Source organism: Neoarius graeffei, chromosome 1 (genome assembly GCF_027579695.1).
Source record: "Neoarius graeffei isolate fNeoGra1 chromosome 1, fNeoGra1.pri, whole genome shotgun sequence".
NCBI lineage: Eukaryota > Metazoa > Chordata > Actinopteri > Siluriformes > Ariidae > Neoarius > Neoarius graeffei.
The window spans coordinates 130146191-130163733 of record NC_083569.1 but is presented as its reverse complement, the minus strand read 5'-3'; the positions used below and the strand labels follow the sequence as shown (position 1 = coordinate 130163733).

Sequence of the window (17543 nt, the reverse complement as noted above, 5' to 3'; positions counted from 1 at the left end):
TGTTTATTACAGAGTGTGTTTACATTTATTCCACAAAGCCATTCAACATCACAGACTTTGGTCTGGATTTTAAAAGGTATGTTTTTATTTAAATGTTTCATAAACTTGTGCCTTTGGTGTATGTATACAACCCCAATTCCAAAAAAGTTGTGACACTGTAAAACATAAATAAAAACAGAATGTGAAGATTTGCAAATTATGGAAACCCTATATTTCTTTGAAAATAGTACAAAGACAACATATCACATGTTGAAACTGAGAAATTTTGTTTTTTGAAAAGTATATGCTCATTTTGAATTTGATGTCAAACATATTTCAGGAAAGTTGGGACAGGGGCAACAAAAGACTGAAAAAGTTGTGTAATGCCAAAAAAACTAATTTGGTTAATTGGCCAAATTAACCCTAACCCTCCCAGAGAAGCAGAGTCTCTTAGAAGTAAAGATGGGGCGGGGTTCATCGCTCTGTGAAAGACTAGGTGGGCAAACAGTGCAGTAATTTAAGAATAGCATTCCTCAATGTAAAACTGCAAAGAATTGTTGGATCACATCATCTATGGTCCATAATATCATTAAAAGATTCAGAGAATCTGGAGAAATCTCTGTATGCAAGAGACAAGGCTGAAAACTGGCATTGGATGCCTGTGATCTTCAGGCCCTCAGGAGACACTGCATTAAAAGCAGACACGTGTCTGTAGTGGAAATCACTGTATGGGCTCAGGAACACTTCAGAAAACCATCGTCTGTGAAAACACTTCATTACTTCATCCACAAATGCAAGTTAAAACCAGATATAAACAATATCCAGAAACCCCGCCCCCTAATCTGAGCCCGAACTCTTTTACGATGGACTGAGGTGAAGTGGAAAACTGTCCCGAGGTCTGATGAATCAAAAGTAGAAATTGTTTTTAGAAATCATGGACCCCACGTCCTCCAGGCTAAAGAGGAGAGGGACCATCCAGCTTGTTATCAGTGTGCAGTTCAAAAGCAGAGTCTGTGATGGTATGAGGGGGCGTTAGTGCACATGACATGGGTAGCTTGTACATCTGGGAAGGCATCATTAATGCTGAATGATATAAACACATTTCAGAGCAATATGCTGTCATCCAGACAAAATCTTTTTCAGGGAAAGCCTTCCTTCTTTCAGCAAGACAACGCCAGACCGCTTTCTGAACATATAGAGGTTTTACACTGCCACGTGACCATAGCAATGGTAACTACACCGCCATGACAGGGGGCACGCTTATAGTGCTTCATTCAGCCAAGTAAGTTGTTATTGGTTGATACAAGAAGGTTTTGCTGCATTGTTGCATATGCAAATCATTTTGAATGAAACAAAGACATCGGATTTTTTAATTAACTAAATGTAATTCAGCAGGGGGAAAAAACTAGAGAGACTTCAAACATAGAAGGGAAAATGGGGGGAAAACCATTTGGTGGGATTCGGTGTCGAATGGAGAGGTCAAAAACCCTGTGGTATACTCACTTCATTTCCACAAAGGTAAGAATCCCTCCCCCCCCCCCCCCCCCCAAAAAAAAAAAAATAATAATAATAATAATTTCACAACTGCAGCATGGTGCTTATTCTTATACAGTGACATGAACATGAGCAACACAGTGGCTCTGCACAGCCTCACCTTCACCAAGACTTAAAGAGCATTTACATTCAGAAATCCTTCAGAACGCGTTGTGCGTGTGCTTGGGACCCAGTCATTATGGGAAACACTTGATGCTGATTTGAGCACGATCAGCATGTGCAAATACGGACATAAACTACAGTGTGCTTTAGGAATTTATAGCAAAATGTTTTGAAAACAAAAGATACACGATTCATGAAAATACTGACTGGATTCAGGTCAACTTGTCAGATCCCAAAGGATTTCACAGTGATTTCAAAATCAACATCACTATTTAAAATTAAATTCCTACAACTCATTTCTATTAATTCATTTTTTACATGTTTTCTTAAATACTTTAATTACATACTTAATTTAATAAATACTTAATTTAATTTAATTTAATTTATCTAGAATTTTTTTCTCTATTTTCTATTCTCTGTTTATCCTGCAATGATGCTGCTGGAATCTTAATTTCCCTGAGGGAACCCTCCCAAAGGGATCAATAAAGTTCTAATCTAATCTAATCTTATCTAATCTAATCTAATCTAATCTAATCTAGTCTAATCTAATCTTTCAGCTTGTCGCTTTTCTTGTGAAAGATTTCTTCGCCTTTCTCTAGCTCTTTCACGTCTTCTTTCCTTTTCTTCCTCTGTCAAAACTCTCTCTCTTTTCCTGGTTTTGACTTCATCTTTCTCTCCTTGGTTAACTTGTTCTGACATCTTTTTAAAAAGTTTGTAAAACTGATTATTTTGTTGCGCTGTTTGAGTTGTTCTCGGTCGAAAAACACGATAAATATGAAATTATCTGCAGACAAAAATAAGTTATGTAGGTGTGCTCGCGCTTCTAGTTCCCGCCAAAATCAAACAGCCAATCAGAATTGCGAGGGGCACAGACGGACAGACATACACGGCTGGGATCCCTGTGTGTCCATGAAAAATCAACTCGATGGGTTACCATATTTTCTTAAGTATGGAGCTCTACTATTATCATTAGCAATGTAAATGCACTTTTTAAGTCTTGGTGAAGGTGAGGCTGTGCAGAGCCACTGTGTTGCTCATGTTCATGTCACTGTATTAGAATGAGCACCATGCTGCAATTGTGAAATCATTTTTTGGGGGGATTCTTATCTTTATGGAAATGAAGTGGGTGGTTTTTGGCCTCACAGGGTTTTTGGCCTCTCCATTCAATACTGAGTCCCACCGAATGTTTTTCCCCCCATTGTTCCCTTCTACCTTTAGAAATCTCTCTAGTTTTTTTCCCCTGATGAATTACTTTTGGTAAATGAAAAAATCTGATGTCTTTGTTTCGTTCAAAGCGATTTGCACATCCAAACATGCAGCAAAACCTTCCCATACTGATCAATAACTAATTCATCTGAACGAAACACTACAAGTGTGCCCCCTGTCATGGCACCCTAGTCACCATTGCTATAGGGTCATGTGACAGTGCAAAGCCTCTATTAAAACTGCATGGCTCTGTAGTAAAAGAGTCCGAATGCTAAACTGGCCTGCTGCAGTCCAGACCTGTCTCCCATTTAAAACCATTTGGTACATTATAAAGTACAAAATACAACAAAGGAGACCCCAAACTGTTGAGCAACTGAAATTGTATATCAGGTAAGAATGGGACAACATTTCTCTTTCAAAACTACAGCAATTGGTCTCCTCAGTTCCCAAATGTTTACAGAGTGTTGTTAAAAACATACCTGCAAACTCAGAAGGTCTGAAAAAGGTGACAAACTTTTTTACCCCCCCGACGTAAACCAAAACCCGAGCCCGCCCCCTCACCGAAAAAAGGTGCAACATAGCTACAGATAAACAAAAAACCTGTTTATTAACATAACCTTTTTTTTGGTCAATCAGTGCAAAATGGCTGATGGTCAATCAACAAAATCAACCACAATCAAGTAACAATGTCAAGCTGAGTAATTTACTAATAGTAAATCTCATTTCTTCATTTTTTTTTTGGCCTGGACAAGCCGTTCCATGGCCAGTTTCCTCTGCTTTGCCATGTGTCTCTTTCGGGTAACGTAGCTTCAGCCCACTAAGGGCTACTTTGTCTTCAGCCAGCACTTGGGCCAGGTTCACCATCACTGGTGCAAAGGTGAAAGGAAGTGAATATTCAGCAAGAGTAGCCAAAACCATTGCCTAAACAAAGAAAATATTAGATTTACATTATTAAAGCTGGTTTAATATTCACAAACTTCCATTGCTATTGCAAAGTTGTTAAGACTGGATCCTCATTCCAATAGACATGATCTAGGCTATGGTAGTTAATCTCTAAATTAACTAAACATGCAATGTACAGTATTTTTTGGTAATGTAGGCTAGTCTACTCCTATTTTGCCTAACATTAGCCTACTGGCAAATATCAATTAACCTGTTAAACAGTGAAATGGTAGAATTACAGAAAACTACAAGCCTAGCCTATTTAGCCTAATCTATGCACACCTCTGCATTGGCAACTCGCTGAAATGTAGGTACAGGCACCCTAACTCGCTGCCTCATAACATCAGGCCCCTTGGAAGCACTTTGCTCTGGGACTGGAAGGACACTGGATGTGCTCACAACAGTGCACACTTGACGACGGTGCACCTCTGTTTGGCAGTGTGCCACAAGAGCATGAGAGCCTCTGTTGCTGTAATTTATTTCTTTTTGGCAAAGGCCGCATTTTGAATACCCGGCTTTGTCTAGCTTATGAAAAAACTGACAGCGGGAAGCTGTGCTGAACTCCCTTCACTTCAGTCTTGACCTGGATTTTTTGCCAGGCCCAGCTCCACCTGCACCTCAGACCCGCAGCAAGCTTTGCTACATAAACAGCGTCTTCCTCTTTAAGCTCCCTCATTCTGGAAGAGAACTGACCAAACACTATCGGTTGGGTCAGGGCTCCTTTTTGTTACCATAAACGTTTGTAAAGGCTAACTCTAACTACATCCAGCCATGTTAAATGATCCGCCGGAGAAGGTGTTTCAATCACTGAAAAAACGCCGGTGTACTAATGTTAATGTTACGTGTTTGTTTTCATTCCTCATCTTGTGCACTGTAAAAAAAGAATAGTTGAGAATACTTGAAATTTCAAGGCAACAGTCTGCATTAAGAATTTTATGTTTTGCCAATGATGTGCCCATGATAATCCAAACTATGATAAAACTGTTATCTTTATTAAGAATTCTTAATTAAGTCAATTTTCAATTCCTCATTCTGCCAACATAGATTTCTCTTTTTGCTGAACAGTGGCATTCACAGTAGTACAAAAAGGCAATTGAGGTTATCAGACTTTTTTGGGGGGCTTTTTTCACCTTTATTTGGATAGGACAGTGTAGAGACAGGAAATGAGCGGGACATGACCTTGGGTCGGAATCGAACCTGGGTCCCCGGATTTATGGTATGGCACCTTATCCACCTGAGCCACGACGCCATACCCACAGCATGGGTTTTAAAAATTTTTGTAATTGTGTAGAACAATGAAAAAAGGCATGTATAGTTTAATGATAAATTGTGATAACCTCAGGGGTGTCGTGGCTCAGGTGGATAAGGTGCCATACCATAAATCTGGGGACCCGGGTTCAGTTCCGACCCGAGGTCATTTCCCGATCCCTCCCTGTCTCTCTCCCGCTCATTTCCTGTATCTACGCTGTCCTATCCAAATAGAGGTGAAAAAAGCCCCAAAAAAATCTAAAAAAAAAAATTATGATTGCCTTTTTGCACTACTGTGAATGCCACTGTTCAGCAAAAAGAGAAATCTATGTTGGCAGAATGAGGAATTGAAAATTGACTTAATTAAGAATTCTTAATAAAGATAACAGTTTTATCATAGTTTGGATTATCATGGGCACATCGTTGGCAAAACATAAAATTCTTAATGCAGACGGTTGCCTTGAAATTTCAAGTATTCTCAACTATTTTTTTTTACAGTGTGGCAAAGTCGCATTATCATCAGATAACAGTACGGATGCAGTAGAGATAGCCTTCACAAAAATTATTCAAACTGAACCGACTGGTATGAAAGGTTAACATTAACACACAATTCACTGATGTTAGCTGACATCCTAGCTAACGTTAGCATACAAGCTGAAAAACTTTACATTATGTATAACGTTAAACATGTTGTAAAAGGTTTCATGTCACGACACACGTAACGTTGCGAAAGTAAGATTATCTTTGACAAACCAAGTTTAATTTACACAGCATATTACACTGTTGGCAGATAACGAGACTTACCTCAAGTCTGTCGCTAGTGTCCAGAGATCTCTGAAGTCTCTGATGCAGGTCGCATGTTTACTGTCTGTGGTTTAGTCAGGCAAAGGTTTAGTTCACCGTGGGAAAGATGGATTGACTTGGATGTTTGTGATTGGCCAAATGAGTAGCGTGTGATTGGCCAAATGAGTAGCGTGTGATTGGCCAAATGAGTAGCGTGTGATTGGCCAAAGACTCTTGTGAAGATGGCAATCCCATTTTACTGAAAGTCCCATCCACCGCTGATCCCCCCCCCCCCCCCCCCAAAAAAAAACTCTTCGGCTCTAGATGAATCACGAGAATGACATATTGTTTGCAAAACGGTGAATTTCGCCAGACTAGTTTGCAGGTACGTAAAAATAGGGGTGATGCAACACAGTGGCAAACACACCCCTGTCCCAACTTTTCTGAAACATGTTGCTAAACATCAAATTCAAAATGAGCATATATTTAAAAAAAATCTCAGTTTCAACATTTGATATGTTGTCTTTGTACTATTTTCAATGAAATACAGGGTTTCCATGATTTGTAAATCTTCACATTCTGTTTTTATTTACAGTTTACACAACATCCCAACTTTGTTTTAGTTTTTTGGAATATATATATAGTCAGGGGTGGCGAGCTAAGATGAAGTGAGGACCCAAGAGCAGACTCCGAAAACAGGCAGTGTAAAGAGAAAACTTCTTCAATGAAGTAGATGGCAGAGGGCTCAGGCAAAAATCGGTAGTCAAAAAAACAGGCCACGAGGTCAAAGACACAGAGGAGCAGGTAGACACAATCAGGGACAAAAAACAGGACAGAAAAATCTTCACAGAAACTGAACACAGGGACAAGGGAAATCCAGACAGAGGTAGCAAAGGACACGATTCAAAAGAATAGACAGGCAAAAACAGGGACAAAAAACAAGGAAAAATTCAGGCGGGGGAATCAAGAAGACACAATACCAATAAGCTGTAGCAAGGTGAGGAAAGTCTACAAGAGACAGTCTGGCAAATGGAGCAGCTCCAAACAGTTCTTAAAAAGCCCTGGCTGATGGGAGAGGAGTGGTAGCAGGTGTGGGAGTGCCGCTTCAGGAATTGGCCTTCAGTAAGGCAGGACTGAATTCCTGGCCTGGATCCGGCCTGGAAGTCCCACAATCTAAGGCATGGATGGACTAGACCGGACTGTGACATACTGTTTGTCTCATAAAGATTTTAATACCCTAGTAAGTACTATGAATGAGGAATTGTATAAAGTGAACAAATGGTTCAAGGCAAATAAATTGTTCCTAAACATTAGCAAAATAAATTTCATCATCTTCGCAGGAAAGAACAAAAAATACTGTAAGAACAATGTAAAAATATATATAAATGACAAACCTATTAATCAAGTGAGCCATACACATTTTTTAGGTGTTCTAATAGATGAAAATTGGCTTGCTCGTTGGGGATAGAGGGATAAAATTAGCTCATGTTTTAAGTCCTTCAAATTCTGTAAAGCTGCTTTGCGACAATGTTTATTGTTAAAAGCACTATACAAATAAACTTGACTTGACTTGAAAAGCTCACATGGAAAAAACACATTGATTTCATTTGCAAAAAGATTTATAATAATTTAGGAATTATATGAAAAGTTGGAAATCTGTTATCACCAAAAACATTCATGACTCTATACTATAGCCTAATATACCCCTATCTAACTTATTGCAATATTATATGGGCCAGCACTTACACTACATCCCTTAAACCACTATTTTTGTTTCAGAAATGTTATGTTAGGATTGCCTAAAAAGTTTCCTTCACATTTCCTTCTGCATCATTGTTTAAAAACTTCAGGGTATTGACAATATATGATATTAAGAGAATCCAAACTAGTCTATTAGTGTACAAGATAATACATAGAAGTCCTTGTCTACCTGAACAATACTATGATATCTTCAAATTCAACTCGGATATACATAGCTATTATAAAAGACAATGCAATAATTTAAGACCTATCCGAACAAAATTTAATCAACGACAGTTTACTTTGATGTCCAGGGGTCCATTAATTTGGAATAGCTTACCTCAGACATTACAAGATTGCCCGTCCTTATCCATATCTAAAAACCGTATAAAAGAGGAACTCATCAATAACCCAGTGACTACTTCCACCTGACTTGTTAGTGTTTCCTTGTTTACTGTTTTCTTTTTTCTTGTTTATCTGTTTTTTTTCTTGAGTACCTATTAATTTCTTACGTTTTAATGCTTGAATAGTTACATTTAAAGTTTGTTTTGTAAATTCATCTATAGTTTAATTCTGTTATTTAATCTGTTGGTTAATTTTAATTGTTATTTGTTTCTTGGATTTGTATTTTTAATATTTATTGATGTTTAGTGTACTTTTAATGTGTTATGTTAAATTGATAGGGAGGCCAGCATATAGGCCTATAGGCTTTAGGCCTCCCTTGCACATTCTATTACTATTATTACTGTTATTACTACTGTATTACTATTTATTATACCTTCTAAATTTATATGTCCAATACATGCAATAAACAATATACAAAAAAAAAAAAATACGGGATATGGAGAACCAAAACCGTGACATAAATCTCTATATGTCAATTGTGAGGAAATTGATGAATTGTTTTGATAAATTTGGGGACTTTTTGTTTGTGAATGTGTCGATATAATAAAAAGAAAATCACACGTTGGCTTGAAGATATGAAGTTTATCTTCTTGTATTGAAAAATTCGCATTTTTCATATGAAATACATCACGGATATGAGTGACATATTTCCTGATATTTGACTCTGATGACATCACACCCAGTGTTTTCCTGCTGACTAGACATGCGTTGTCAAAATGATGAACCAGTTCAAAATTAAAATTCTTTTGATTAACCTGTGTATTTTTTGTCGGTGTCCATATAATATAAAAAAAATTACATGGTGGTGCGAAGATTTGAAGTTTATCTTCTTGTGTTAAAAAATATTTCAATGTTTCACTCATTTGCTGTGCTCACTCATGATATATACATTCACCACTTGAAGATAAACTTCATATCTTCACACCATCATGTAATATCCTCTCTCTCTCTCTCTCTCTCTCTCTCTCTCTCTCTCTCTTTTATATATATATATATATATATATATATATATATATATATATATGAAGAGAGACTAGAATTACAACGCAATGGTACTAAAATGATTAGAAGAATGAAAAAACTGGACACAAAGCTAAAATAAATACATTGAAATAAGTTCATTTTTAGGGCGGCACGGTGGTGTAGTGGTTAGCGCTGTCGCCTCACAGCAAGAAGGTCCTGGGTTCGAGCCCCGGGGCTGGTGAGGGCCTTTCTGTGCAGAGTTTGCATGTTCTCCCCGTGTCCGCGTGGGTTTCCTCCGGGTGCTCTGGTTTCCTCCACAGTCCAAAGACATGCAGGTTAGGTTAACTGGTGACTCTAAATTGAGTGTAAGTGTGAATGGTTGTCTGTGTCTATGTGTCAGCCCTGTGATGACCTGGCGACTTGTCCAGGGTGTACCCCGCCTTTCGCCCGTAGTCAGCTGGGATAGGCTCCAGCTTGCCTGCGACCCTGTAGAAGGATAAAGCGGCTAGAGATAATGTGATGTGTGTGAATGTGAAGTTCATTTTTATACATGTATCAGCAGCAGACAGGAAGTGGACTGTACCATGGGGTAGGACAGGAGGTGGGGTCATTCTGAGAGAATCAGTAACAATGTGGAAAGAGGGGCTGAATGTTTATGAGCTGAGCACCCAGGGAAAATACCATCATAACAGTATATCTGAAATTATCATCACACCCTTATCACCCTGCCTGTTGTTTTAATCAATTTCACAGACTTTTATCTCTGGATGTCCACATGAAGATTAAGGCCATTAATCTGCAGACTGTTCGCCACGATGAATTACCCGACTGCTACAAATTCAGTGTCACGGCAAGTGCACATACATATATATGGGCACCATGGTGATGAAGTGGCTGTCACTGTCACTGTCACCTCACAGCAAGAAGGTTGTGGGTTCAAACCGTGGGGCTGACTGGGGTCTCCCTGTGTGGAGTTTGCATGTTCTCCTTGTGCCTGTGTGAGTTTCTTCCAGGTGCTTCGGTTTCCTCCCTGTGGAAAAACCCACAGGGAGGAAGCCAGAGCACCTGGAAGAAATCCACACAGGCACAAGGAGAACATACAACTGGATACTCTAAATTTCCAGTCACCACATAGGTGTGAATGTGAGTGTAATGTGATTGTGAATGGTTGTTTGTTTGTCTCTGTGTTTATATATATATATATATATATATATATATATATATATATATACAGTGCCTTGAAAAAGTATTCATACCCCTTAAACTTTTTCAGATTTTTCCACCTTACAACCACGAGCTTAAAAGTTTTTTATTGAGATTTTATGTGATAGACCAACACAGAGTAGCACATAATTGTGAAGTGAAACAAAAATGATAAATGGTCTTCAAAATTTTAAACAAATAAAAATCTGAAAATTGTGATGTGCATTAGTATTCAGCCCCCCTGCGTCAATACTTTGTAGAGCCACCTTTTGCTACAATTACAGCTGCAAGTCTTTTGTGGTATGTCTCTACCAGCTTTGCACATCTAGACACTGAAATTTTTGCCCATTCTTCTTTGCAAAATAGCTCAAGCTCAGCCAGATTGGATGGAGAGCGTCTGTGAACAGCAATTTTCAAGTCTTGCCACAGATGCTCAATGGGATTTAGGTCTGGACTTTGACTGGGCCATTCGAACACATGAATATTCTTTGATCTAAACCATTCCATTGTAGCTCTGGCTGTATGTTTAGGGTTATTGTCTTGCTGGAAGGTGAATCTCCTTCCCAGTCTCAAGTCTTTTGCAGCCTCCAACAGGTTTTCTTCCAGGATTGCCCTGTATTTAGCTCCATCCATCTTCCCATCAACTCTGACCAGCTTCCCTGTCCCTGCTGAAGAAAAGCATCCCCATAGCATGATGCTGCCACCACCATGTTTCACAGTGGGGATGGTGTGTGCAGGGTGATGAGCAGTGTTAGTTTTCTGCCACACATAGCACTTTGCATTTAGGCCAAAAGGTTCAACTTTGGTCTCATCTGACCAAAGCACCTTCTTCCACATGTTTGCTGTGTCCCCTACATGGCTTCTGGCAAACTGCAAACGGGACTTCTTATGCCTGTCTTTCAACAATGGCTTTCTTCTTGCCACTCTTCCAAAAAGGCCAGATTTGTGGAGTGTACGACTTATAGTTGTCCTGTGCACAGATTCTCCCACCTGAGCTGTGGATTTCTGCAGCTCCTCCAGAGTGATCATGGGCCTCTTGGCTGCTTCTCTGATCAGTGCTCTCCTTGCTCGCTCTGTCAGTTTAGGTGGACGGCCATGTCTTGGTAGGTTTGCAGTTGTGCCATACTTTTTCCATTTTTGAATGATGGATTGAACAGTGCTTCGGTTTTGGTGAACGCTAGATGGCGCGGCTGCGTCCAGATGCCGTCGGAGTCGCTCTGTAGATTTTAACTTTATCTAACCTTATCTTTTTTGTTTTTACCCTTTTTAAGTTTTCACTGACCAGTTTTAAGTATGATTACATACGATCGCGGGACACTTCTAGAAATTAGAAACCAGTGCTTACCTGGTGACATGCCCTTTGACAACAACACGGCATTTCCACCTGAGATACTCCGGCACAGTGATGGGACTCAAGACGCAAGTAGGCCCAAGCGTCGGACCAAGAAACACAGGGGCAGACGAGCAGGCATCCGAAATCGACTGAGAAGTAAGGCAAACCGTCCACCTCTGCCCAGTATCCTGCTAGCTAATGTCCAGTCATTAGTGAACAAGCTGGACGACTTGAGAGCAAGGATCGCCTTCCAGCGGGACATCAGGGACTGCAATGTTCTGTGTTTTACTGAATCCTGGCTGTCATCTTCAATACCGGATCACTCAATCATGCCTGCCGACCACTTTTCCATCCTTCGCATGGACAGAACCGAGGAGTCCGGGAAATCCAAGGGCGGGGGAGTTTGTTTTATGACCAACAACAGGTGGTGTGAGCCGAGGAACATCACTGTTCTCTCCAATGCCTGTACTCCTAATCAGGAACACTTGTCTATCTTATGCAGACCACACTTCCTGCCCCGTGATTTCACAGCAGTTATTATGACTGCAGTTTATATCCCCCCAAGTGCAAGCACTGATATCGCCATATCTGAGCTACAGGAGGTTATAAATAAACAACAGCATCGTCACCCTGGGGCTGCCTTCATCGTCCTCGGTGACTTCAATAAGGCTAAACTTTCCCGCGGTCTGCCAGAATTCAAGCAACACATCCACTTTCCAACGAGGGGTGATAACATCCTTGATCACTGCTATACTCCGTTTTTAGACTGTTACAAAGCCCTTCCAATGCCTGCTTTTGACAAGTCCGACCACGTTGCGGTTTTCCTAGTACTAAAATATAAACACAAGATCTTGCAGGAAGCGCCAGTGACGAAAGCAGTACAACGTTGGACTGACCAATCAGAAATGTTGCTTCAAGACGCGCTAGAGAACACGGATTGGGAGATTTTCCGGGTATCTTCAAATGACATCAGTGAATATGCAGACGCAGTTGGGAGCTACATTTACTTCCTTCTCAATGACATCATACAAACTGTCAAAATAAAAGTTTACCCAAATCAGAAACCCTGGGTAGATAAAACTGTGAGGAAAGCACTTTCAGCTCGAACTGCTTCATACAAGGCTGGCATTCTATCAGGGGATATGACAGGCTATAAAGAAGCAGTTTATGGCCTAAGGAGGACTGTGAGGGCTGCAAAGCTCCGCTACAAGGACAGAGTGGAAGCTGACTTCCAGGCTGGTGATCCTGCCAGTGTGTGGAAGGGCCTTTGGGTCATGACAGATTTTAAAAACAAGCCCAGCTCCATGCATAGCTCTGACCCCTCACTTGCTGATGAGCTAAATACATTCTATGCTCGCTTTGACCTTGCTAACCCCATGGTAGCTGTGACTGAAAAGTCTAGTGGTAACAGGACGCCTCCTTTCATTATCAGTGAGAGTGATGTGAGGGGAGTGTTCAGAGGCATAAATGGGAGGAAAGCAACAGGCCCCGATCAGATCCCTGGCAGGATTCTGAGATCCTGCGCTGATCAGCTAGCCCCTGTTTATGCTGAGATCTTCAATATGTCACTGGCTGAAGCCATGGTTCCATCTTGCTTTAAACAATCAATCATTGTTCCTGTGCCTAAGAACAGCAAGCCAGCAGGCCTGAATGACTACCGCCCAGTGGCCCTTACATCAGCGGTAATGAAGTGCTTTGAGAGGCTTGTGAAAAAACACATATGCCACACCCTGCCCAGTTCTTTCGATCCTCACCAATTTGCCTACAGAGCAAACAGAAGTAGGGACGATGCCATCTCAAGCCTACTGCACACTACATTGGTCCATCTGGATGAGGGGAGGGGAAATTATGTGAGAATGCTGTTCATAGATTATAGTTCAGCATTTAACACCATAATCCCCCTTCGCCTGGCTGATAAGATGAGGGCGCTGGGATTTAACACCCAGTTGTGCAATTGGGTGCTCAGCTTCCTCACGGATCGCCCCCAAGTGGTCAGAATCGGGGGGGTGTCACTTCAGGGAAGTTGACCCTCAACATTGGCTCGCCCCAGGGTTGTGTTTTAAGTCCTTTGCTCTATAACATCTACACACACGACTGCACAACCACCAGCAGTTCCACTTCCATCATCAAATTTGCTGACGACACCGTGGTGCTGGGTCTCATCTCACAAAAAAATGAGCAGGCTTACCTGAAGGAGGTGGCTGACCTAGCACTGTGGTCCCAGTCCAACAACTTGGCCCTGAATGTCAGCAAGACAAAGGAAATGGTGGTGGACTTCAGGAAGGTGCAGAGCAGGACATATACACCACTCACCATTAGCGGGGAGCCTGTGGAGAGGGTCCCCAGCTTCAAGTACCTGGGGGTACATCTGACTGAGGACCTCTCCTGGTCACTACAAACACAACACCTCACAGCGAAATCCAGGCAGCAGCTGTACTTTCTCCGTTGACTGAGGAAGTTTAAGGTCTCCCCTTCCATCTTGACCACATTTTACTCCTCAGCGGTGGAGAGTGTCCTAACAGGCTGTATTACGGCCTGGTTTGGGAACTGTACAGCATGTGACCAGAAAGCACTGCAGAGAGTGGTGCGCTCTGCGGAACGGACGATCAGAGCCCCCCTACCGAGTCTGATGGACATATACACAAAGAGGGTGGGAGCTAGGGCCAGGAAAATCATGCAGGATGCCTCACACCCAAACTCTAACCTCTTCACCCTGCTGAATTCGGGCAGACGACTACGAAGTCTCCATGCACGAACAGAGAGACTGAGGAAGAGTTTTTATCCACAGGCAGTTAGACTGCTAAACTCAGTACATTTTAAATAATCCCTTTTACTACAGTTTTTATATCAGTGTTAGAGGACTCATTTTCCTCTTTTTAACTGTGCACATTTCATTTTAATCTTGTTGTTATCCCCAGGCTATTTTAACTTACTCATTAGTATTTTAGACTTATTTTTTACATGTCATGCTTCAGGAGTCATCTTTTATTTTTCTAGTGCGGTTACTTATTTGCATATGTTGTTTTTATTTTTATTTATTTATCTCATCTCTCATCTCATTATCTCTAGCCACTTTATCCTTCTACAGGGTCGCAGGCGAGCTGGATCCTATCCCAGCTGACTACGGGCGAAAGGCGGGGTACACCCTGGACAAGTCGCCAGGTCATCACAGGGCTGACACATAGACACAGACAACCATTCACACTCACATTCACACCTACGCTCAATTTAGAGTCACCAGTTAACCTAACCTGCATGTCTTTGGACTGTGGGGGAAACCGGAGCACCCGGAGGAAACCCACGCGGACACGGGGAGAACATGCAAACTCCACACAGAAAGGCCCTCGCCGGCCACGGGGCTCAAACCCAGAACCTTCTTGCTGTGAGGCAACAGCGCTAACCACTACACCACCGTGCCGCCCCTTTTATTTATTTATTTATTTATTTATATGCTGAGCTGATGACCCCTTTAACATTTCACTACATGTAAAATGTATGTGACAAATAAAAGCACTTGACTTGACTTTGACTTGAGATGTTCAGAGCTTGGGATATATTTTTATAACCTAACCCTGCTTTAAACTTCTCCAGAACTTTATCCCTGACCTGTCTGGTGAGTTCTTTGGTCTTCATGATGCTGTTTGTCCTTCAGTGTTCTCTAACAAACCACTGAGGCCTTCACAGAACAAGTGTATTTATGCTGAGAGTAAATTACACACAGTAGGACTCTATTAACTAATTAGACGACTTCTGAAGGCAATTGATTGCACTGGATTGTATTTAGAGGTATCAGAGTACAGGGGGCTGAATACTAATGCACACCACATTTTTCAGATTTTTATTTGTTTAAAATTTTGAAGACCATTTATCATTTTCGTTTCACTTCACAATTATGTGCTGCTCTGTGTTGGTCTATCACATAAAATCTCAATAAAAAACTTTTAAGTTCGTGGTTGTAAGGTGGAAAAATATGAAAAAGTTCAAGGGGTATGAATACTTTTTCAAGGCACTGTATATACAGTGGGTTTTTTTGTGCAAAACTCACTGCCCATACTCCACTCACTCCATTTACTCTACTCACTCCACTCCACTCACTCCGCTCACTCCATTCATTCCACTCACTCCACTCACTCTCAGTGAAGCCCTGTGTCTGGGCGGGACTCAGAATGATGTGTTAAAAGCCTGTTGTCCAATATGAGCTAATCTTTCCTTCCATTAAAACTCTTGAATTTGCCACTGGGTCCCAGAGACCCCCGCTTTCACTGAGTGTGTCTCAGTGCTGTTTCAGGGCTTCAGAGGACATTGTCACACAGACAATTTGCAAACAGTTTGTTTTAAATGAATGAACAGCATAATATTATAGTGAGATATTTTATCATTAGATTTATTATGGAATTTCACCAAGATTGATGAATACTTGGCACTTTCTGAATAATTTCCTTTATTACGAAAAGAGAATACCACTTCCCTGTTTCCACAGGCAGACTCCGCAGTGTTTGACTGTAAAATCTTCACTTCTAACCAGGGCTTTTTAGTCATGGGGTGGGGGTGTGGTTTGGGGCTTTATGTTATTGTGTCACTGAGCTTCAGTGAAACTCAGTCATGCCCCAGACAAAAAACTGCAGAGTGACATGAATTTCCCTGAATTTCAGTTTAATCCAGTTTAGGGTTGCTTTATTAACAGAGGTTGTTGTGTTGCAGGTGGTGTTTGATAACAATGCTCACAGCGGCCGGATTAAAGTGTCTCTGCACAGCGGCGTTCACATCAACGTATGTGCACATGCAGATGTCTCCGGATCCAGTGAGTCACATCATTAATTCATTTGAGTGAAGTTTAGTACAACATCAGATTCACTGTCCAGCTGCCCCAAGGGCACTCAATCAAGGGCCTTTTAATAAAGGAGCATTACAATTAGATTTTATAATATTATAATATTGTCTTTATTTTTAATTATTTAAGTCATTTATGTGGTGCATTAGGGAGAGGTAATAAAACAATTCATATTAATTATATTTATTATCATCTACACACACAACATAAGTATTAACAGAGAAATAAAGTACAAGTATAATGAGTAATGAAATATTAATTACAGTCAGAGGTGCAAAAAAGAGGGAAGCAACATATGACTTACATGTCTTACATATTCTGAAACAATGGTGAAATCATACATGAGCTGATAGCTGATGAGGCATGTAGCACCGAGATTGAGTGGAATAACTGTTTTATTCTATCCACATTCACTGGATTTTGAGAAACAGAGCATTTTTATTTTAATTTTTTTGCAAATTCAATTAAAATAAATTTATACAAAATGTCCAACAAAATCATTTCCGCTTAGAATGTAAACAAACCATCGAAATGACAGCAGCAATTTGTGAAAAATGCGATAAAAATAATTCTTGAAAAAAAGATATGTTCTTACCATCAACGACACCAACGACACCAACGACACAGCTATCAGCTCATGTATGATTCGATTCACCATTGTTTCAGAATATGTAAGACATGTAAGTCATATATTGCATACCTCTTTTTTGCACCTCTTATAAAATATGGAATATTTTATTCCATATTTTCTTGATTTTTTTGTATTTTGGAGGGGGGTGGGTTCTTCTTATTCTTTAGGGCTTTTTGGTGGTTGGCAAGCCAACTTAAAGGTGCCTGTGGGTGGTAAAAAGAGCAACTGGACGTGCTTGAAGATTCTTGAAGATGTTTCACCTCTCAACTGAAAGGCTTCTTCAGTTCTGTCTGACTAATAGGGAGTATCAGGTATTTATCCTCTCATGGATGAAAAGCAATCCTACAGTAAGGTGTCGTTGAGTCATCCTGTTGGTGTGTGTCACTTCAGTGACTCACAGGAGGAGAGAGAGAACCAACAATCCATTGATCACCCCAACAAGACTCTAGGTCATTCACACCCAGCCCCCAGTGACCCACACCAACAGGATGACTCAACGACACCTTAGGATTGCTTTTCATCCATGAGAGGATAAATACCTGATACTCCCTATTAGTCAGACAGAATTGAAGAAGCCTTTCGGATGAGAGGTGAAACGTCTTCAAGAATCTTCAAGCAAGTCC

General features: G+C 40.7%; 1 protein-coding gene across 1 annotated transcript in view; it reads left to right on the top strand.

Annotated features, from left to right (window-relative positions):
• LOC132883672 (mucolipin-3-like) overlaps window positions 1–17543 on the top strand; it is a 60684-nt gene that overhangs the window by 1609 nt on the left and 41532 nt on the right. Inside the window, exons 4-6 of the mRNA XM_060917583.1 lie at window positions 13–76; window positions 9676–9772; window positions 16160–16259. Coding sequence (XP_060773566.1) covers window positions 13–76; window positions 9676–9772; window positions 16160–16259 — 261 coding nt within the window. The remainder of the gene's footprint in view (window positions 1–12; window positions 77–9675; window positions 9773–16159; window positions 16260–17543) is intronic.